Here is a 23,115-nt window from a genome sequence, read left to right as displayed (position 1 = left end):
CACAGAGCAGCAGCGTCCCAGGCTCAGAAGGAGCCCGAGTGCAGCTGAGTGGGGCCGGCAGCTGCCCGCTACACACGTGTGCAGGGCAGAGGTGCTGAAATGCAGCCCCTGCGTGCTGAGCCCTCCCTTTGCTGCCCCTCCAAAGCTCACGCTCGGTTCATGCCGATCTCAGGCCCAACAAGGACGCTTTCAGTGCAGCTCGGCCGCTCGGCTGAACTCAGCACGAACAGCACGGCCGGGGCCCCAGCACGGCTCGCAGCCCCCCTGGCCTCGGCCCCAGGCGGGACACAGCCGCTCGCAGCAGCAGCGCTGCACAGGGCAAAAGGAGGAGCTGTGCCTTGTGCGCACGGACAGAGGCTCGGCAATGCTGCCGCCCGTGTGCTGCCAGCGGCGGAGCGGATCTGCTTCCCGTGCGCTGGCGCTGGGCTGTGCCATGGGACACAGCCGCCTCTTGCGCCCGGCCGTGCCCCAATTGCTGGGTCGCTCCTTGGGCCGGGGCTCGGAGAGGCGGGGGCTGAGCCCGGCCGGGGCGGAGCTGGCGGCGGCCGACAGGAGGCGGCACGGCCGGAGCACAGAGCCGGGGCTCAGGGGCCAGCGAGGCTCGGCCGGCGCAGCGGCGGCATGCGGCGGGGTCGGGGCGCGGCGCTGGCCGCGCTGGCCGCGGTGCTGCTCGGTGCGCGGGGCTGGCGGCCGAGGGGCCGCGCCTGGGACTGGGGGGATCCCGCAGCTCCCTCGACGCTGTCGTCCTGCCCGGCTTCTTCCCACACCTCTTTTCGAGATCTGTTCTTTCATTCTTTCCTCATTCTTCTCCATCCCATGCTCCCGTAGACATCTCCGGTTTCTATTCTATGCCCAATCCTGCTCAAGCGTTCCTTCTTTATAACTCACCTAGTCTGTCCTGCCCCCGTGCTACTTTTCTTTCTGTGTTTTCTCCCACATCGTCCCGGTCTCCAGTGACTCTACCGATCCTCCTGTCATTCACGCGTTCATCTCTCCACAAACAATTACCGGGCACTTTCATTCCGGCGTATCTTGAAATCCTCTGGGATTGTGCTCGTCACCATCTCTCTGTGCTGCTGACTGCTTCTGCGAGCTTTCTTCTCGGAATTGGTAGGATGGGCTGGGTCGAAAGCAGGAGTTGAGATTTATTCATTTTATATCCCTGGCAGTGGCTTCGGTCAGATCCCAGGTGCAGCAGGAGCCGTCACTAGAGACCACCGAGGGCACCAATGTCACCATCAAGTGCTCACACCCCAATATCCGGACGGGCGATTTCATCCATTTCTACCGTCAGCTGCCGGGCCGAGGACCCGAACTCGTCGCGCTCATCGCTATGAAAGGATCCAAGGATGTGCCGGCCATTGCGTGTCAGCTGTGGGTGTCGGCAGATCGGCGCTCGAGCGCGCTGTGGCTCGGGCGGCCCCGGCGCGGGGACGCGGCCGTGTATTACTGCGCGCTGGGCGCACGGGCAGAGGGGCCGGGGCTGCGGCCGGGCACGAACCGCCGCGGGCGGGGCCGGGCGGGGCCGGGGGCACAGCGCCGGCCGCGGCCAGCAGGGGGCGCTGCCCCGAGCCCGCCGGGCCCCGCGCGGCTCCGCAGCTCCTTCGTGTGCCCCGAGCCCGCCCGCAGCGACCCCGCACAGCCCCGCTCGTCCCGGGCCCGGACACACGCCTGCCGCCTGCCCCCTGCGCTTACACACTCGCCACACACGCCTGCCGCCTGCCCCCTGCGCTTACACACTCGCCACACACGCCTGCCGCCTGCCCCCTGCGCTTACACACTCGCCACACAAGGCTCGGCCTCCCCTCTCGCCCTCTGCAGTCTCTGCCGGCCGCCAAACTGTTGCGGGCTGCGCCTCTGCCATCGCCTCTCGCCCTCTGCCCACGCCTCCTGCTGCTGCTGCTGCTGCTCTCAGCCTGCTCGGCAAAGCAAGGAGCTGCTCCTTGACAGCATCGCTGCTGGCAGCTCACAAAGCAGCTGCACTCACAGGCACACAGAGCCTCCTTCATCGAGTGCTGTCACCTCGGCAGGCCATGGCATGAGAGGGATTTGCAGCCGGGCTTTCAGAGGTGACAAACGAATCTCCATCGTCTCGGTCCCGCCAGAAACCTCTCTCTTCCATCCTGCAAGGTGCACAAGAAGCAGCACATTCTCACAGGGATGCCTAAGGCAGATGTCCTTTCAATTCCACCCGAGGCTGCAATTCACTGCTCTACATTTTCTTCTCATCCTCACGTGTCCACAAACACCCTTGGATGTGCATTCAGCATCTTCCTGAATCAGGAGAACATCTGGGATGGAAAACAGTAAATCGGTTGGAGTGTCAGAGCACGTCTGACCATCTGATGTCTCTGACACAGCCACCTTCCCCCTGAAACTGATTGGTCCCTTTCCCTTCACGTTAGTAACCTCTCAGCTATCCTGAAAAGGAGATGCCAGGATTTAGCAATGTTGCAGGTGTATGAGGAGGACTGTAGCAATGTATCTGAACAGCTTGGACCCTGATGTGCCCCAGCCAAACCATATTTAGAGTTGATTATCAGACCCTCTGTCATTTCTCAGGGTTGCTGGGACAGAAGCTGTTCTAAATATAAGAAGCAGCTGAAAAACAAGGATACAAAACCACACGAGCCACATAACAGAGGGCAGCTGAACACCTGGACTGTAACCAATGCTATGGCCCGAGGGGTGTGTGCAGACCGTGTGGACAGGATAGGGGCTCCAATGAAAAGATCCGTGTTCACCTGAACAGCAGGTTTAGAATGTATAAATGAGTGTATAATGTAAACAATAAATACCTACTTGTGAAATCATATTGGTTCGATGTTCAGAGGTCCTGAACTCCTGCATGGGACCCTTGAAAAAATGATCTCCACACGAGATTTCTCTCCAGAGACTTGCTCTAGAGACCCCATTTCATTTGGGTTGCAGGAGCCTTTCAGCATCTTCAGGAACTCATTGCACTGAGCCAGTTCAGCAGAGGCCACAGTCAGGGCACGTGAAAGCTACAAGTGCCTGGTTCTCTAAGGCTCACATCACGTCCATTTTCTTATCCAAGGGGACATCAGGGAAAAGGGAAAGTGATAAACAAAGCACACAATGCCATCAATATGACAGTAGGTGATAAGGGACAGAAGGAGGGAGCTCAGAGCTCAACAGCCTCTAATTGATGGCCCTTTAGGAAACAGCAGTGGCGCCTGTGAATTGCCTCAGGCTGAGCTTTGTCACTGACAAGGGCTTAGGGATGATGATAGAGGAGATGGAATCCTCAGCAATGGAGACACTGGCAGTGATGTGTCTCTGGCATCAGCAAGGATGGTGGCAGGTTTCTCTTCTCAGCACAAACGCTGGGAGGAATCTTCATCTGTCTGTACGTGTCTGATCGTCTTCTCTCTGCTCTGATGCTCAAGAAGGAAAAAGCTTTGAAGGAGCCCGAAGGAGAGTAAACATTCACATGGAAAATATGTGACAGGCTCAGGACTCTCCACTACTTTAGAAACCTCCTTCTAAACTATGGGGAGGTGCAACAGCTGCATGAGAAGGTTCCTGTTACAACCAATATCATTACCATTGATATTACCAATTCTGTTGCCAATAACAATCTGCCTCTTTATTCATATCATTCTAGAAGCCTTTTGTGATAAACCCCTTTTCGAGAAAACCAAAATGATCAGGAAGAAATCCGTCCATTCGACAGGGAAAAGGAGCTTGGAGTAAGGGACCTGGGAGAGAGGCATTCATCCCCGGCAGATGCACAAGGACAGGGGAGACAGAGACAGAGACAGAGACAGAGACAGAGACAGAGACAGAGACAGAGACAGAGACAGAGACAGAGACAGAGACAGAGACAGAGACAGAGACAGAGACAGAGACAGAGACAGAGACAGAGACAGAGACAGAGACAGAGACAGAGACAGAGACAGAGACAGAGACAGAGACAGAGACAGAGACAGAGACAGAGACAGAGACAGAGGAGTCTCCTGATCCCAGAGGAAATAGCAAGGACCCCAGACAGGGGAGAAAGCTGAGGGGGGAAGAAGGCCCTGCCCTCCCCAATGCCCGGCCCTGGCTGTGCAGCAGAGATGGCCATTCCAGCTGGGGAGGTGAGGATTCCCCTGCGAGCTGAGCAGGAACAGCCCCTTGCCGTGAGTCAGGCCCCAGAGGCACGGAATGCTCACAGTGCCAATGGCTCAGGGAGCCACGGCGGCTGCTGCTGGACCAGCGAGAAACCCAGAAGGAGCATTGCAGGCACTGCAAGGACAGCTCACGGCTCTGCCCGCTCCCGCCGCTGCTGCTTCCTCTGCTCCCCCAGAGAGGCGTTTCCAGCAGCTCGGCTATCTCGGGGCTGCGCCGTGCTCTCTGACTCTTCCTCACTCACCAAACACGCAGCTTGCTCTCGCCATGCACCTCGCCTCTCTCATCCTCACCCTCTTCCTGGGACAGCTCCTGGGTAAGTCCCGGCACTTCCCCAAGGCTTCTTCTTCTTCCCCCCAGGAAACCCTCAACAGCCTTATCAGCACCATGTGGGGAAACAGGGCTGAATAGAGGGAAAGGGCTGAGAAATATCGGCTCCTCTTCGTGGTTTTGCAAGCGTTTCCTCAAGAAGCTCTTCGATTGGAAAAGGAAAAGGGAAGAGATGGAAGAGAAACCTGAGACCCCTTTTCTGTCTTTTCTCTTTCCTCCTATCCATCTCCCTCTTCCTATCTCTTCTGACCCTCCTGCAGTCACCTCAGGACATCTCAGCTGTTTCTGCAATATCACTGTCCCCTCTTTCCCATAGGAACTCCCAGGTCCTGTCAAACCTGCCCCAGGCACTTTTCAACTCTCATTTCACTGACATTAACAGGGTGTCCCGTTCTGCCTCCAGGCTCACACAGCTCTGCCACGGCTTACAGTGCTCTCTGGGCTGGACACACAACCAGGGCTCCTTCTTTCCAACTTCACCATTGTGTGTACTCCGCGATTGAGGAGCCCTCACAGGAGACAAGGATGACAATGCAGGATACTTTTTCTGTACCTTAATGGCTACTCAGATTTCTTGAGCACACAAAAGTCACTGTTCCCCGGTTCTAGCAGCAGGAGCAGTAGGAGTAGGGACACAGCCCAGCTCTTGTCAGGAACCTCTTGTGTTGACAGCTCTGAAATCCTGCCCAAAATCACTCTCGCCTGTCTGTCTGCATATCTCAGGATTTTCCTGCAGGGAAGACAGCTTTATCCACCCGAGTTTTGCTCCCACTTCATCTTTTCTTTCTGTATCATTTCCACGTGGAGCTGCTGACCCTCATTTTCTTGCAGGCACCACGGGGCAGATCACGGTCACCCAGGACGATGGACAAGTCATGGTGAAGCAGGGACACCCCTTCCAGACCACCTGCAAATACCAGACCAGTAACTTTTATGCCTTGCTCTGGTACGAGGTGCGGAAAGGCCAAGCCCCACAGCTGCTCTCCTATCAAGCAGGCTCTGGCCCCAAGCACAGTGGCCGGATCACCACGCACCTCAACACCACGGGGAAATACAGTGTCCTGAAGGTGGAGGAAGTGCAGCTCTCTGACACTGCCTTGTACCTCTGTGCTGTGACAGACACCCCGGTGCAGGGAGCGTCCCCGGCTGTGCAACAACCCAGGGGAGGGACGGAGGGATGGAGGGGAGGTGTCTGTGCAGGGCTGAGGCTGGGCAAGGGACGCTGGGCTCAGCCCAGGGCTCACCTGATGTGGCACCCCACGCCTGTACAATGCTCTGATGGTTTTGCACCACGTCCATCCTAATATTAATTTGAGAAAGTTTTTCTGATTATTTTGACTCATCTCTTCATTTGTGCGGTCTCGAAGTAAAGAAAAATGTCCCCCGTGCTTGCCTGGGACCTCGTCGTTGCACACTCCAGCCCTGCTGCTCTTGGCCCCACATGGCCTCAGCAGAGCCCAGGGCTGGGTGTGTGTTCCTGCCTTGGGTGCTCCTGCAGCAGCCCCGTTTGCAGGGACACACGTGAAGCACAGATTTGGGTGTGGCTCCAGTGTGGTGAGCAGCGAGCTGTGCCTGTCCGGGTGTGTGTCCCTCATCGGGAGGGAATTTCCTGACCGGGCCAGGGACCCTGAGCTCTGCTCTGGCCCTGCTCTGCACAGAGCAGCAGCGTCCCAGGCTCAGAAGGAGCCCGAGTGCAGCTGAGTGGGGCCGGCAGCTGCCCGCTACACACGTGTGCAGGGCAGAGGTGCTGAAATGCAGCCCCTGCGTGCTGAGCCCTCCCTTTGCTGCCCCTCCAAAGCTCACGCTCGGTTCATGCCGATCTCAGGCCCAACAAGGACGCTTTCAGTGCAGCTCGGCCGCTCGGCTGAACTCAGCACGAACAGCACGGCCGGGGCCCCAGCACGGCTCGCAGCCCCCCTGGCCTCGGCCCCAGGCGGGACACAGCCGCTCGCAGCAGCAGCGCTGCACAGGGCAAAAGGAGGAGCTGTGCCTTGTGCGCACGGACAGAGGCTCGGCAATGCTGCCGCCCGTGTGCTGCCAGCGGCGGAGCGGATCTGCTTCCCGTGCGCTGGCGCTGGGCTGTGCCATGGGACACAGCCGCCTCTTGCGCCCGGCCGTGCCCCAATTGCTGGGTCGCTCCTTGGGCCGGGGCTCGGAGAGGCGGGGGCTGAGCCCGGCCGGGGCGGAGCTGGCGGCGGCCGACAGGAGGCGGCACGGCCGGAGCACAGAGCCGGGGCTCAGGGGCCAGCGAGGCTCGGCCGGCGCAGCGGCGGCATGCGGCGGGGTCGGGGCGCGGCGCTGGCCGCGCTGGCCGCGGTGCTGCTCGGTGCGCGGGGCTGGCGGACAAGGGGTGGCCGGGTCAGCGGGGAACCTGAAACCCGCTCCAGCCCAAGATTCATCTCTCACATTCCTGTTCCTTTTCCCTTATTTTTACCCTTTGTTCTTTCCTCTGCCACCCGACTTTCTTCCCTTCGTAAAGTCATTGCTTCCCACTTTGTCTATTTTACTCTATGTCGGAATCCATCCAGCCATCCAGCCATCCAGCCATCTCCCTAAGGCAGTGTATTTTTTAATTTCGCTATGATTTTTTCTCAAAACATCTCGCATAGAATCTTGTCCTCGAACACTCTCAGTAAAATAATCACTCCATTCTTGATCAGAACATCTCCCAGTTACCTCTGATATCTCTTCCTTCTTCATATTCCCCTGCTTCGGATTTTCTACTAAACAAAAGGGATTGTTCTTTTCTCCCGAACAGCGGCTGTGGGCAGAGCCCAGGTTCAGCATGAGCCGTCGCTGGAGACCACCGAGGACAGCGGTATCAACATCACCTGCTCGCATCCCAAAATCCAGACCAGCGATTGGATCTACTGGTACCGTCAGCTGCCGGGCCGAGGACCCGAACTCGTCGCACTCACTATGAAAGAATCCAAGGATGTGCCGGCCATTGCGGGTCAGCTGTGGGTGTCGGCAGATCGGCGCTCGAGCGCGCTGTGGCTCGGGCGGCCCCGGCGCGGGGACGCGGCCGTGTATTACTGCGCGCTGGGCGCACGGGCAGAGGGGCCGGGGCTGCGGCCGGGCACGAACCGCCGCGGGCGGGGCCGGGCGGGGCCGGGGGCACAGCGCCGGCCGCGGCCAGCAGGGGGCGCTGCCCCGAGCCCGCCGGGCCCCCCTCCCCCCTTTTTTTCCCCTTTTTTCCTTTGTCTTTCCCTTCCCCCCCATTTTCCCTGTGCTTTTCCCCCTTTTCCCCAATTTTTTAAGGGGTTTTTTCCCTCCCCTTTGGCCCCCTTTTTTTTTTTTTTTTTTAAAATTTGGGGGTTTTCTTCCTCCCCCCCGGGTATTACCTTCCCCATTATCGAAACTTTTTTTTGGGGAAACTTTTTCTCTATTTTTTCCCCGGGGGGGGTTTTCAAAACAAGGATTTTCTTTTTCCCCGCAGGGCTCAAACCCGGTTTGGCAACCCCTCCCCAAAACCCAAATAACTGTTTTCCCCCCCAAATTAAACCTTTTAAAATTTACCCCTGCCCCAACCCCACTGGGCCATCCCAAAAAAAGGGTAAGGGCGGTGGGGGCAGCGGCCCCCGAGCGGCGGCCGGGCCCCCCGGCGCGGGGACCCCCGTTATTCGGGGGGGGAGGGCGGGGCCCGGGTTGGGGCCCGGGGCCCCCCCGGGGGGGGGCCGGGGGGGCCCGGGGCCCGGGGGGGGGGCCCCCGAGGGGGGGGAGGAGGGGGGGCCCAGATTTTCCCCGGCCCCCCCAAACCCCCCCCCCCGCCTCCCCAAAACCCCGGCCCCCCGCCTCCCCTCCCCCCCTTCCCCCTGGCCCCCCCCCCCCGGGGCCCCCGGGGGAAACCCCCAAAAGGGCCCGGGTTTCCCCCCCCCCCTTGGTTTGGGGGAAAAAAGGGGGGGCCCCCCCGGGGGGTTGTCGCCCCCCCCCTGCGGCTGCTGGCTCTCGGGGAAAGCAAAGCCCCCGGGACACCCGGCGGGGCCCTCCGCACGAAACCCCGGGCCCCCCTTTTAACGAGGCTCCCCTGGCAGGCATGTGGGGGATTTGCCCGGGTTTTTGGGGGGGCAAACGAACCCTTCCCCTGGTCCCCAGAACCCTTTCCCTTTCCCCCTGAAGGGAAAAAAAAAACCCTCCACAGGGGGCCTTGGGGGGGTTTTCTTCCCCCCGGCTCTTCCTGCTTTTTTTCTTTTCCCCCGGGGGAAAACCCCCTTGGGTTGCTTCGCTCTTCCTAAATCGGCCCTCGGGTTTTTTTTTTCCCCCCCCTTTTTTTCCCCCCCCCTTTTTTTTCCCCCCCTTTCTTTTTTTGGGGGGGGGCCCTTTCCCTTTTTCCCCCCCTTTTTAAAAATTTTCCCCCTTTTTTTGGTTTTCCCCTTTTTTTTGGGGGGTTTTTAAAAAAAAAAAAAAAAACCCCCCCCTCCCTTTTTAAAAATTTAGGGGGGGGGGTTTTTAATTTTTCCTTCCCTTTCAAAGTTTTTTTGGGAAAAAAAAACTTGGAAAAAAGGGGGGAAAACCCCAACCCTTTTTCCCCAAAGAATTTTTTCTAGGACAAACCCCCTTTTTGGGTTTCCCAAGCCTTTCACATTTTCAAAACCCACCCCAGCACGGGGGCCAAAGGGGCATAAATAAAGTGTGGCTCAAGCCCCCTCGTCCTTTTTCACCAAGGGCAAAAAAAAAGGGGTTAAACGCCCAATGCCTAAAAAAAAGGAGGTATGGGCGGAGGGGGGATTTAGCCACCCTAATGTGGCCCTTAGGCAGCATGGGCCGGGAATTGAGGCTGGCGCATGAAAGGGGCTTAGGGATTTTTGGGGAGAGGAAACCCTCTGGAAAAAATTTTAAGGTTCCTGCAAGCAGGTTTGGGGGGGTTTTTACACAAAGTGGAAATTTTCTTTTCCCTTATTTTAACTCTTTTTTGACCAAAGAAAAAAGGCAAAGGGCCCGGGGGGAAAAACCCGGAAATTGTACAGGCCAGGTCCCCTTTTAAAAACCTTTTCCCGGGGGGGTAAACGCTCATGAAATTTCCCCTTCAAAAAAATTATTCCCAAATTTTAAATTTTCCAAAACTTTGGGTTTTTACAAAAATTTCCAAAGTTTTTTTGGATAATTTTTTTCGAAAAACCAAAAGACCAGAAGGCTTTCCCCTTCCAGGGAAAAGGATTAGTAAGGGAGGGAAAATTCCCCCGGAGTGCCGGCGGGGGAACAGAGCAGGACGGGAAAACCCAAGGGAAGGGGCCCGGAGCAAAACGGAAAGAGGAAAGACAAAAGGGAGAAGAGAAAGCAAGAACGGGAAAAAAGACGGGGAAAAGGAAGGAAAAGGGAGCCCCTTTTAAAGGGTTTCGGACCCCCAGGGGGGGAGAAAGCTGGGGGGGGAAAAAGGGGCCCGTTCCCAACCCCCCCCCCTTTCCAAAGGGCCTTTCCCGGGGGGAGGGGGGGACCCCCGGAAAAAAGGCCCCTTTGCCGGAGTCACCCCCGAGGCAGGGAAATTCAAGGGCCCCCTGGCCAGGGCCCCCGGGGCCGCCGGAAAGGAAAAACCCAAAAGGGATTGAAAGGCCGCGGCATCCGGCCTGCCCCCCGGCGGCCCTTTGGGCTCCCCGGGGGGCGCCGCAGCGGTTCCCGGGGGGGGGGCCCCCGGGGTTTTTATAAAAACCGAGGGGCCCCCCGCCCCCCCCCCCCCTTTTCCCCCCCCCCTTTTTGGGCAGCCCGGGTTTCCCGGCCCCCCGGGCCCCCTTTTCCCCCCGGAAACCCCCCAAAGCCCGCCCCGGGGGGGAAAAGGGCCCTGTGGGGGGGTTTGCGGCCCCCGGGGCGGGGTTTCCCAAAGAAGCCTTTTTTTTGGGGGGAGAGTAAAAGGGGGGGGGGCCGAGCCAAAACCCTTTTTCGCCCCCCTCCAACCCACTGCCAGGGCCGCCCCTCCTGTTTTTCCCTAAAAACCCCAGGGGGGTCCCCCGAAAAACCCCGGTCCTGTAAAACCCCCCCCCGGTTTTCCCCTTATTTACGCTTTCGGGTTTCCCCCGCGGCCCCCCAGGCTAACAGGCCCCCCAGGCCTTGGGGAAAAACCACCCTTTTTAAGCCCCCAAAGGGATTAGGGAAATTGGGGGGGAAGGGGAGGGGAAACGGGAAAAATTTTTTGTTATTTTTACTAATTCGACAAGCCAAGCATTTTTTTAACAGGGAAAAAAAACACCCCCATGGGGCCCTTTGTGTTGCGAAAAATCCTAAAATCCCCCCGGGGTTGCTACCAGGATTTGCGGGAAAAAAAAAATTTTTAATCTTTTTTGATATTTCCCTGGAGCGTATTCCCTTTTTTCGGCCCCCGGGCCGCCGGTCCCCGGACGGGAAAAGCCGGGAAGCGGCCCCCTCCGCCCCCCAAAAAAACCGGGCCTTTTTTTTCCCGGTTGTTGGTGGGGGGCGGGGGCCGCCCCACCGCCCCTTAAACGCTCTGGCCCCGCCAGGGCCGGCCCAGCATCCACCCGGGAAAAACGTGTCCAAATGGGGAACACCCCGCACGGGTCCCTTTTGGCGTGCAGACACCCCGGTGCGGGGGCGCCCCCGTGGAAAACAAGGGGGGGGGGCGGGGGGGGAGGGCGGGGGCGGGGCGGGCGGGCGCTGGGCCACCCCCGGGCTCCCGGGGGGCCCCCCCTGTTGTCTGGGTTTTTGGGCCCACGCCACCAAATTTAAGGGTTTTTTTCTGAATTTTGACCACTTCTTTGGGGTTTTAAATAAAGAAGAAGCCCCTGTTTTCGACCTCGCTTGCACCCCCAGCCCGCTGCCGGGCCCCCCCATGGCCTCCGACCCCGGGGCTGGGTGTGGCCGCCGGGGGCTCGCCGCCCCTTTTCGGGGACACCTAAGCACAAGGGGGGCCCCAGTGTGTACACGAGCCCCCCCCGGTGTGTGTCCCCCGGGGGGGCCCTGCCGGGCCCCAAACCCGGCCCCCCGGCCCGCTCTGAAGGAAAGGGGGCCCGGGCCCCAGGGGGCCCCGATGCATAGGGGCCGGCAGCCCCGAAAACCTTACAGAGGGCAAATGAGTGCGTTCCCCCCCTTTTTTTCCCCCCTAAAGTACGTGGTTCACCTTCAGGCCAAAAGGCGTTGTGAAAACCGGCCCGGGGGAACCCAGCCGCAGCCCGGGGCCCCCGGGCCCCCCCCCCCCCCCCCGGGGGCACGCCCTCCGCACGGCTGGGGAAAAAGGGAAAGGGGGCGCCCCCGGCGCCCCAAAACTGGAAATTTTTCCCCCGTGTGTGAGGTCGGGGATCGCCCCGTCCCTGGGGCGGGCTGTGATGGAAAAGGGCCCCTTTCGCCCCGTCCCAATTTTTTGGGTTTGGGGGGGTGGAGGGCGGGGGTGCCCCCCCCGGGGGGGGGGCCCCCCCGCGCGGGCCCGGACGCCGGCCGGGCAAAAAAGGGGGGTCAGGGGCCCCGGGGGGGCCCGAGGGGGAAGGGGGGGGGGCCCGGGTGGGTTTTCCGCGGTTTTGGTGCGCAGGGCGGCGGAAATGGGGGGTCAGGGGGAACCAAAGTCCCCCCCAAGATTTTTTTCCCATTCCCTTCCCTTTTTCCCCCTTAACCCCCTTTGTTTTTTCCCCAAAACTTTTTCCCTGGTAAGAGTTCCCTTTGTTCTTTTTCTGGGGGGCCCCCCCCCCCAATCCCCCTCCCCCCACCCCAAGGAGGGGAAAAACCTTTGTTTTTCTAAACCCAACCGGGGAAGAACTGTTCCCCCCCCAAAAAAAACACCCTTTTTTGGGAAAAATTATTTCCTTTTGAATTTCCCCATTTTCCCCCTGGGTTTTTTTTTTAAAAAAAAGGGATTTTTCTTTTGACCCCTGGGGGCAAAGGTTAGAGAGGGGTGGAGAAGGGGAAAAGGAAAAATCATGCTCCCCCCCTTTCCCCCAATTAAAACTCGGGGAAAGTACCCCCGGGGGGGACCCGAATCTCGCCCCTTAAAAACCCGTTCCGGCCCATGGGGCGTGGGGTTCGGGCGGGGAAAACCCCTGGGGGCCGGGCCCCCGCGCGGGGAGGGGGTTTAGGGCGGGGCAGGCAGGGGGGCCCGGGGGGGGGGAGAACCCCCCAGGGGGGGCCCGGGGGGGCCCCGGGGGCCAGCCCCGGCCCGGCCCCGGGGGGCGGGGCCCCCCAGGGCGCGGCCTAGCTCCTTCGGTGCCCCACCCCCCCGGCCCCCGCCAGCCCCCCCGCCCGGGCCCAAAACCCCCCCCTGCCCGGGGGCCCCCCCCCTGCCCCCCAAACCCCCCCCCCTGGGCCCCCCCCCCCACCCCCCCGGGGGGCCCCCCCCCCCTTTCCCCCGGGGGCCCCCCCGGGGAAAAATCCCCCTTCCTTTCCGCCCCTCTCGTCTCTGCCCCGCCCTTTTGGGGGGGCCCTGGCCCCCCCCCCTCCCCCCCCCCCCGTCTCCTTTTTCCCTCCCTGCGCAAGGGGTGCCCCCTTTCAGCCCCGCTCTCCTCCAAAGAGTCCCTCGGCCCGGTTTTCCCTTTTAAAGGGTCCACCCCGGGATGGAATAGGGGGAATTTTTTCCCCCCAAATGAAAACAATTATGTTGGTTTTAGAAACCTTCCTTCCACCCAAAGGAAAAAGATTTTCAAGGGATCCGGCTGTCCTTTAATTCCCCATTTTCCACGTTTAAATTTTTTCCCCTCTTCCCCGGCCAAAAACACCCGGGTTGATAAACCCCCCCAAATTTCCCGGGTTGGGAGGAAAAACGAAATCTTGGATGAGAGCCCCCTTCCTTTCATTCCTGAAACCCACCCCCCCCTGCATTTTTTTTTCCCTTCACAGTCCCTTTTCCAAACCGAAAAGGGTCCATTTTTAAAAGGGTTAGGGGGGGGTTTTTTCCCCAATTACTGAAAGTGGAGGGTTGACCAAAACCCTTTTGTTTTATAGATTGACTGGGGGTTGCGGGGGAAACCCAGAAAAAAGCTTTCAAAATAAGGCGCTAAAAAACAAAAAACCAAAAACCCAAAACCCAAACGGGGCCTGAACCCGGGATGTCCAAAAAGCTTGGGGATGTGTCCCCCCTTCAAGGGGCTCCAAAAAAAAGGTTCACCTGAAAGATTTAAAATTTAAATGGGGTTTAAAAATGTAAAAAATAAATACCTATTTAAATCAATTTTGTGTTCAAGGCCCGACCCTCATGGGCCCTTTTTAAAAAGTCTACACAATTTCCCCAAGAATTGTTAAGCCCCATTCATTTTTGGGGGGCCCTTTTTGATCTGGTTCATTGCCTAATTACAAGGCCCAGCACCGGAAAGACGGGGGTTTTTTTCCCCAAGGTCCTGCCTTTTCCTAAAGGGCAAGGGGAAAAGGGAAAGTTAAAAAAGAAACACAATGCCATCTTTTCGTAGGTGAAAGGGCAAAAGGGAGAAGCCACCAGTCAAGGGGGTTTGGAAAAGCTTCCGTTTGTCGGGCTGTTTTTGGCCCCCAACGGGTTAGGGTTTTGGGGGAAAGTGGTCCTCAGAATGGGACACTAGGTTTTCCCCCCGGGGGGGGGACCAGAAAGGGGTGGGGGTTTCTTTAAAAAGTTTTGGGGCCTACTCCCTGAAAAGTGCTGTCGTTTCCCTTCCCGATGAAAAAGGGGGCCCGAAAAAGCCCAAAGGAGATTTCAAAAAAAAAAACCCACCCCTCACCCTCAAAACCCCCAAAAGGGGGGGGAACAGCTGCTTTGGGGGGTCCGTACCAAAAAACTTCCTTGTTTCAACTTTGAAAACAACGTTTTTTTCAACTTTCAAACCCGAAACCCCTTTTGGAAAAAAAAAGATCAGGGGGGGAAAACCCCGACGGGGGAGTTGGGAAAGGGCCGGGGGGGGGAGGTTCCCCCAAAAGGGGGGCAGGAAAAAGGGGGGGGGGGGGCGGGGGGGGCGGGGGGGGCGGGGCGGGGAAGAAAACGGCGGGGGGGGGGGGGGGCCCCCCGGGGCGGGGGGGGGGCCCCCGGGGCAAGCGGGGCGAGGGGGGGGAAAGAAAAGGCGGCGGGGCCCGAGACAAGCGGGGGGCCCCTTTTCCCGGAAAAAAAGGGCCCCGCAGGGGAAAACGGGGGGCCCCCCCCCAAATTGGGCCCTTTGGGCTGGGAATGGTTAGCTGGGAGGGGGGTTTGCGAGCTGGGGAAAAAAGCCCCTGCCCGGTGGTCACCCAGGGAGGGAATCTCCCGTCCTGGTCGGAGCCACCCCCCGGGGGCCCAGCGAAACCCAAAAAATTGGGGGCAGAAGCGCTCCGGTTTTGGGTCCCGGTGTGTTTTCCCCCCAAGGGGTTTACTTTTGGTTTTTGGGCTGGGGTCCGATCCTCCCCCCAAAAGGGGCCCCCCGAGCACCTGCCTCTTTTCCCCCCTTTTTTGGGGGAAGCCCGGGGTAACCCCGGATTCCCCGGCTTTTTTTTAGGAAATAAAAAGCCCTAAAAAGGGGGGAAACGGGCAAAAGGGAAAAGGGGCTAAAAAAAAATCCCCCTTTTTTGGGGCTGCCCAAAGCCCGACGGAAAAAAAAAGGGGGGGAAGGCCGACCCGCTTTTTTTCCCCCCACCCTTTTTCCCCTTCCCTTTTTCCCCCTTTTTCCGCCCTCGGCGCCAGCGCCCGCTTCACCCCCCCCCCCCGGGGGAACCCCAGTTGAAACCGCCCCAGGCCTTTCCTTCCAAAAACCCAGCGGGGGCCCTTTCCCCTCCGGCTCACACAGCCCCCAGGCTTCCGGGCTTTTTTCCCGGCGGCAAAAACCCAGGGCCCCTTTCTTTCCCTTCACCTTGTGTTTGGGGCTGGGGCCCTGGGGCAGGGGAAAAGCGGTGCCCGCCCCTTGGGCTACCCCCGACCGAGCCCAAAAATCCTGTTGGGTCCAGGAGGCGAGCTGGGGGAAGGGACAAGAGTTTTTCCAGGACCCTCTTTTTACACTCTGCCCTCCCCAAAAATACCCGCCGCCCCTGATAACCCGGCCCCTTCCCCTGAGGGGACGTTGCCCCCCCCAGAGCCAAAAATCATTTTTTTCCCAATTTTCCAGGATCTCCTTTTTCCCCCGGAAAGGGGAAAGTCCGTCACCCGGACAACCCAATCTGGGGCAGGGCCCCCCCCCCTGCAAAACCCCCCAAGGGAAAACCCCGGGGGTTACGGGGTGGGGAAGGCCAACCCCCACAGTGTTCCCACAACGGTCGGCCCCCAAGAAAGGGCCTTTCCCCCCCAAAAACCCCCAAAAAAGGGGAAAAAATAAAAAAAAAGGGGTTTGTTTTTTTTTTTTTTTGAATTTTGGGGGGGAAATGAAGCCCCCCTACCTGTTCCCCCCCTGGGTTTGAAAACCCCCCCGGGGAGGTTCCCGGGGAAAAAACCCGGGAGGGGGGGGGAGGGTTCTTCAGGGCGGGGTCGGGGGGGGTACCCCGGGCCCCTTTTTCCCGGGAAGGGACCCTTTTGGGTTTGGGGTTTTCCCACCCCCCCACCAGCGCTTTTCAAAGGTTTTGGTTTTTTAACCCTCTCCCATTTGTCGGCCCTGGTAAAAAAAAAATTCCCCCCGTTGTTGCCTTTGCAATGCCCGCGCCGGGAAGGAGCAACCCATTTTTGGGGGGTTTCCTCCCGGGGCCCCTGCGCCCCCCCGTTTGAAAACCCCGTAAAATTTTTCTCCTGGGGAAGGACGGCCTGTCCGGGGGTTTCCCCCTGGGGGGTTCCTGACCGAGGCCGGACCGTGACTCGGGCTCTGGCCCTGCTCTGCCGGCAGCAGCGCCAGGCTTCAGAGGGCCCGATTGCAGCTGGGGGGCCCCCTGCCGTCTCCCAGTGCCCGGGCAGGGTGCCTGAAATACCCCACCCGCTCTGACGCCCTTTCCCCATCTTTTTTTTCCCCCCCTTTTCCAAAGCTTTTTACTCTCAGCTCATGCCGATCCACCCAAAGGACGCTTTAGTGACTCCCTCGCTGAACTCGCCCGAACAGCACCCCGGGGAAGCCCCACACGTTCGAAAGACCCTTTCCTGGCTTCCCGGCCCGGACCAACAAACCGCTCCACGCAGCGGCTGAGGGCAAAGAAGGAGATGAGCCTTGTGGCACGGACAGAGGCTCGGCAATGCGGGCCGCCCGGGCTGCCAGCGGCGGAGCGTTGGGTTCCTAGCCTGGCCGGGGGGGGCGGGGGGCTGGCCTGGGACAACGCGCCTCTTGCGCCGGGTGCCCAATTGCGGGTGCACTTGGGCCGGGGCTCGAGAGGGCGGGGCTGAGCCCGGCCGGGGGAGCGGGGCGGGGCCGACGAGGCGCACGGGAAGAAAGCCGGGCTCGTGGCCACGGGCTGACCGGGCAGCGGGCATGCGGCGGGGCGGGGCGCGGCGCGGGCCGCGCTGGCCGCGGTCTCCGGGCCGGGCGGCGGCCGGGGGCGGCCTGGGACGGGGGATCCCGCAGCTCCCTCGAACGCGGGCGTCCTGCCCGGCTTCTCCCACAACACCCTTTCGGTCTGTCTTTCTTGGGCCCATTCTTCTCCATCCCATGCTCCCGTGCACCCTCCGGTTTCTATTCTAATGCCCAACTGCCAAGGCTTTTTTGTTCTTCCTTTAACTCACCTAGCGGGTCCTGCCCGTGCTACTTTCTTTCAGTTTTTCCCTCCCACATCGCCCGGCTCGGGGTGACCTCTACCCGATCCCCTGCCTTCCCTTTCCCAACGCTCCACAAACAATTCCGGGGCACTTTCCATTCCGGGCCGTACTGAACCCTGGGATTGCGCGCCCACCACCTCGGGTGTTGCTTGACTGCTTCTGCGAGATCTCTCGGAATTGGTAGGATGGGCTGGGTCGAAAGCAACAGTTTGAGATTTTTCATTTTTTCCTGGCAGTGCCCTTCGTCAAAGAACCCCAGGTGCAGCCAAAAAAGCTAGCAGAAGACACCGGCACCAATGTCACGAAAACCAAAGTGCTCAACCCCTAATTCCGGCGGGGCAAATTTCAAATTTAACCGCACCCTGCGGAAAAACCCCAACTCGGGGCACTGAAAGCCCAGGAGGGCATCCCCGAAGGGGTCGTGGTGCGGCAGATGGCGTGAGGCCTTGGTCGGCGGCCCGGCGCGGGGAGGGCGTGTATTACTTCCGCTGGCGCACGGCAGAGGCCGGGCTGCGGCCGGCCCAACCGAACCGCCGCGGCGGCCGGGCGGGCCGGGGGCAAGCGCCCGGCCGCGCCCAGCAGGGGGCCGCCCCGAGCCCGCGGGCCGGGCCGGCCCCGGTCCAGGCCCTTCGTGTCCCCACCCGCCCGCCAGGGAAAGGCCCGCACAGCCCTCGCTCTTCCGGGCCCGGACAAGCTGCCGCCTGCCCCCGCGCTTACACACTGCCCGGGCACCGCCGGGGCCGCCTGCCCCCTGCGGGCCTTAACATGCAAAACCTCCCGGCCTGCCCTGCGCTTAACCTGGCCACGCGGCCGCCGGCTCCTCCCACCGTCATTTCCATCTCGGGGCTGCGCCGTGCTCCCCTGCTTTTCCTCAGACCAAACACGAGCTTGCCCGGGGCGCTGGATGGCACCGCCTCTCCATCCTCACCCTCTTCCTGGAGCACCTCTTGGTAAGTTCCGGGCACTTCCCCAAGGCAATCCTTTCCCTTTTTTTTTTTCCCACCAGGAATTCTTCAACACCTTTTGAGCAGGCCCATGTGGGAACATTAAACAGAATAGGGAAAGGGACCTGGAAAAATGGGCTTTTTTGGGTTTTGCAAGTGTTCTCAAGGAAGCCCCGAAAAAGGAAAACGAGAGGGAAGAGAACCTAGATGCCTTCCCCTCCCCGGGGCATCTTCATCTGCAGGCCGGATCCCTGCAGAGGACCAGACGGGCAGCTTCTGCCTGAAATTTCTCCGTTTAAGGAATTCCCAGACCCGCAAAACCAGGGGATTCAACTCTCTTCACTGCAAATGGGTCCCTCTGGCCAGGTGCAACCAGCCTGCAACGGTTTCCCCGGCTCCGGGCTGCACAAACAGCCCTTCGGGTCCAAGGCCATGTGTCACCCAGGGCCCCTGAGGAGCCCCGGACGGGGGTGACCAGGGAGACAGAGGATGCCTTCGCGGGCCTTCCAGGGCTCCTCAGGCCTGGGGCCGCTGCGCCCCCGCCCAAACAGCTTGCAGCAGTGGTTCCTCGGCCTGGACAGGGCCCGGACACACCCCACTCTCCTTTTGCTAATCAGCAAAGCAGCTCTAACCCCTGCCGCTCTCACCTGTCACATCGGGGCAATCCCCGGGATCCATTTGGTTCTTTTATTCTCTTAGATAAAAGTTATCAGCACCACGGACTTAAAAAGGAAAACCCTTTATTGAAGTGTCTCACACTAAAAATCGATTGGGGAAAAGAAGGAAAGAAGCTAAAGAAAAGAGAAAAGGGGTTAAAGTGACCAGTCAAATCCACTCCCCGTCCATAACCCCTCTTCTGTCTTGTGAATTCCTCATATAGGTATTTCTATAGGGGTATTTTTATAGTGTTTTACAAAGCGGGGCCCACCAAAACCCAGAGGAGTTGATGCCCCTTTTGTATTCCCATTGCCAGGGGGCCCCTTGGGGGACAAAAAACCACTCTTTTCAAGTTTCCCTTGTTCCGCGGGAAAAGGGGAGCCTCTGGTACCAATGCAAACAATCCCCTCCAAGCATCACTTCAGAAAAATCCACCTGGCTAGGCTGAAAACCTAGCCCACAGTCCCGTTTCAGGATCCCTGTCCTTCGACATTTGGGAGAAAATGAAAGAATCTTTGGACCGCTCTTACCAACTCCTACAGGGAGGATATTTCTCACAGGATTTCCAAACTTGTTTTTTTCCCCGACTCTTCCGTGCGCTGCTCCCTTTCACTTTCTTGCAGGCACAACGGGCAGATCACGGTCACCCAGGACGAGGAAAAAGTCATGGTGAAGCGGGGAACAACCCTTCCAACCCCCTGCAAATCCCGGGACTATGGTATTTGCGTTGTTTGGTCCCAGTGCGGAAAGGCCAAGCCCCACAGCTGCTCTCTATCAACGGGCTTTTGGCCCCAAGCACAGGCCGGTCACCACGCACCAACCCCACGGGAAATTACAGTGTCCGAAGGGGAGGAAGTGCAGCTCTCGACACTGCCTTGTACCTCTGGCTGTGACAGACACCCGGTGCAAGGGAGCGTCCCCGGCTGTGCAACACCCAGGGGAGGGACGGAGGGATGGAGGGGAGGTTCTTTTGCGGGCTGAGGCTGGGCAAGGGACGCTGGCTCAGCCCAGGGCTCACCTGAGCTGAATCGCCACGCCTGACAATGCTCTGATGTTTTTGCACCACGTCCACCCTTTAATTTAATTTGAGAATTTTTTCTGATTATTTTGACTCATCTCTTCATTTGTGCGGTCTCAAAAGTAAAGAAAATGTCCCCCGTGCTTGCCTGGGCCCCTCGTCGTTGCACACCAGCCCTGGCTCTTGGCCCCACATGGCCTCAGCAAGCCCAGGCTGGTGTGTGTTCCTGCCTTGGGTGCCCTGCAGCAGCCCCGTTTGCAGGGACACAACCGTGAAGCACGGGATTTGGGTGTGGCTCCCAGTGTGGTGAGCGCGAGCTGTGCCTGTCCGGTTGTGTCCCTCATCGGGGGGGAATTTCCGACGGGCAGGGACCCTGAGCTCGCTCTGGCCCGCTCTGCACAGAGCGCAGCGTCCCAGGCTCAGAAGGAGCCCAGTGCAGCTAAAGTGGGGCCGGGAAAGCTGCCCGCTCACACGTGTGCAGGGCAAAAGTGCTAAAAATGCAGCCCTGCGTGCTGACCCCTCCCTTTGCTGCCCCTCCAAAGCCACGCTCGGTTTCATGCCGACTCAGGCCCAACAAGGACGCTTTCAGTGCAGCTGGCCGCTCGGCTGAACTCAGCACACAGCACGGCCGGCCCCAGCACGGCTCGCAGCCCCCCGGCCTCGGCCCCAGGCGGACACAGCCGCTCGCAAGCAGCAGCGCTGCACAGGGCAAAGGGGAGGAGCTGTGCCTTTGCGCACGGAACAGAGGCTCGGCAATGCTGCCGCCCGTGTGCTGCCAGCGGGGGAGGGATCTGCTTCCCTGGCTGGGCTGGGCTGTGCAATGGGGACACAGCCGCCTCTTGCGCCGGCCGTGCCCAATTGCTGGTCGCTCCCTTGGGCCGGGGCTCGGAAGGCGGGGCTGAGCCCGGCCGGGGCGGAGCTGGCGGCGGCCGACAGGAGCGGCACGGCCGGAGCACAGAGCCGGGGCTCAGGGCCAGCGAGGCTCGCCGGCGCAGCGGCGGCATGCGGCGGGGTCGGGGCGCGGCGCTGGCCGCGCTGGCCGCGGTGCTGCTCGGGAGCGCGGGGCTGGCGCGCGAGGGCCTGCGCCTGGGATGGGGGGATCCCGCAGCTCCCTCGACGCTGTCTCCCTCGCCCGGTTCTTTCCCACACCCTTTTTCCGAGATCTGTTCCTTTCATTCTTTCTCATTCTTCTCCATCCCATGCTCCGAGACATCTCCGGGTTCTATTCTATGCCCAATCCTGCTCAATGCGTTCCTTCTTTATAACTCCCTAGTCTGTCCTGCCACGTCTCGTTTCTTTCTGTGCTTTCTCCCACATCTCCCGTCTCCAGTGACTCTTCGATTCCTCCTGTCTCATTCACCGGCGTTCATCTCTCCACAAACAGATTCCGGGTCCTTTATTCGGCGTATCTTGAAATCCTCTGGGATTGTGCTCGTCACCATCTCTCTGTGCTGCTGAACTGTTCTCGAGCTTTCTTCTCGGAATTGTAGATGGGGGGTCGAAAGCAGGAGTTGAGATTTATTCATTTTATATCCTGGCAGTGGCTTCGGTCGATCCAGGTCAGCAGAGGAGCGTCACTAGAGACCACCGAGGCACCAATGGCACCCTCATGCTCCACCCAATAATCCGACGGCGATTTATCATTAAACCGTCAGCTGCCGGCCAAAGGCCCCACTCGTGCGTCACTGCAAAGGCCCAAGGAGTGCTATTTCCCCGAAGGGCGCTTGGTGTCGGCAATCGGCGCTCGAGGGGCGCTGTGGCTTTGGGCGGGCCCCGGCGCGGGACGCGGCCGTGTATTACTGCGCCTGGGCGCACGGCAGAGGGGCCGGGGGTGCGGCCGGCACGAACCGCCGCGGGCGGGCCGGCGGGCCGGGGCACAGCGCCGGCCGCGCCAGCAGGGGGCGCTGCCCCGGCCCGCCGGCCCCCCCGGCCCGCACTCCTTCGTGTGCCCCGAGCCCGCCCGCAGCGACCCCGCACAGCCCCGCTCGTCCCGGGCCCTCGGGGAGCGTCCGACACCGGAACCGAGACCGGAACCGACACAGGAGCCGACACTGGAACCGGCACCGACACCGGCATTGACACCAGCATGGGAACTGACTCGGGAACTGACACTGGCACCAGCAGCATTTCAAGCTCCCCACCCACAAAAAAGCGAACGCAGGCATCTTCAAGCTCTCCTCAAAATGGCTCGGTGTTGAGACCCAATCTTCTTTTACAGAACTCAGAATTCTTGGCGTTGACCCCAGGAGACAGGGTGAAAACCAGACCCGCTGACATCCAGCCTCAAAGGCTGCAAGTTTACTTCTTGATGAGTGCTTGAGCATCAGATTTTTAAGCTGACCTAAACTGCTGGAGGTCTGTGTTGTGTGTGTGCCCCTGGGAAGGGTCTGTGGGCTCCAGCAGGTCTCCAGGGAACTCTGTGTGCCTCCAGTAGCTGTCAGAACTGTTCAAAACCCATGGTCAGAGGCTTCCTAGGAAGAGAGTGAAGGATCACTCCTGTTCCCTGTTCCACTCTGGGCTTGGTAGCTCTGGCTTAGGGTTCCTCCAGCACAAAAGTACAGAAGGCAAGAGAAAGGTGGGAGACAGGGAAATCAAACACTGGCCATGGTTTCAGAGACTCCCAGCTGCCCTATTGAAGGGCAGCATTGGTTGCTCAGCACCTCTGAATTTGATGGCCAGGAGCTGGTTCTCAGTCCAGCATCAGCTTCTGGGTTCCTGGGGATCCTTGTGAGGGTTGCACCAGTGGGTTTAGCATGGAGGACACCTTCTGCCACCATAACTGTGGGTGATGCAGGGGATGTCAAAGCCCCCAGAGTTGATGGGCAACCCTAGAGCGAGGAGCTGGCAACGGCACGGTGGGAGGATCCCACGCGGTGTTCTTGGGAAGGAGCTGAGATGGGCCGGGCCGAGGACAGTACACATACTGCTCCACCAAAATCCAGACGCGATGATCATTACCGTAGCGCCGGGCCAGGCCATCTGCTACTGAAAGACAAGGAGTGCGCCATGGGGTCTTGGGTGTCGCAGATCGGCGCTCGAGCGCGCTTGGCTGGCGGCCCGGGGGGACGCGGCGTGTATTACTGGCGCTGCGGGCAAGGGGCGGGGTGCGGCGGGCCAACCGCGCGGGCGGGGCGGGCGGCCGGGGGCACAGCGCGGCGGGCCGCAGGGGGCGCTGCCGAGCCCGCCCGCGCGGCTCCGCAGCTCTTCGTGTCCCGAGCCCGCCGCAGGACCCCGCACAGCCCCGTCGTCCCGGGCCCGGTCACACGCCGCCGCCTGCCCGCGCTTAACACTGCCACACACGCCTGCGCCGCCCTGCGCTTACACACCGCACACAGGCTCGGCTTCCCTCCCCCGCCCTCTGCCCAGTCTCTGCCGGCCGCCAAATGTTGCGGGTGCGCCTTGCCATCGCCTCTGCCCTCTGCACCCTCCTGTGCTGGCGCTGCTTCACCTGTCGGAAAGAAGGAGTGCTCTTGACAGCACGTGCTGGCAGCTCACAGCAGCTGCAC

At 60.1% G+C, this 23,115-nt stretch overlaps 1 gene segment (V, D, J or C); it reads left to right on the top strand.

The window, feature by feature from the left end:
* Positions 1-600: 600 nt before the first annotated feature.
* On the top strand, positions 601-1,615 carry LOC148182466 (T cell receptor alpha variable 4-like; the record flags this gene model as incomplete). The annotated part of the segment is given in 2 exon segments: positions 601-673; positions 1,170-1,615. Coding segments are annotated over 2 exon segments (498 nt in total), but the record flags the coding sequence as incomplete, so codon positions are not given.
* Positions 1,616-23,115: the final 21,500 nt, after the last annotated feature.

Source organism: Pseudopodoces humilis, chromosome 29, assembly GCF_049639895.1.
Source record: "Pseudopodoces humilis isolate 2021_Gansu_Grassland_sample_001 chromosome 29, ASM4963989v1, whole genome shotgun sequence".
Classification (NCBI taxonomy): domain Eukaryota; kingdom Metazoa; phylum Chordata; class Aves; order Passeriformes; family Paridae; genus Pseudopodoces; species Pseudopodoces humilis.
The sequence above is the reverse complement of the archived record's forward strand: the minus strand, read 5'-3'. Positions and strand labels throughout refer to the sequence as shown.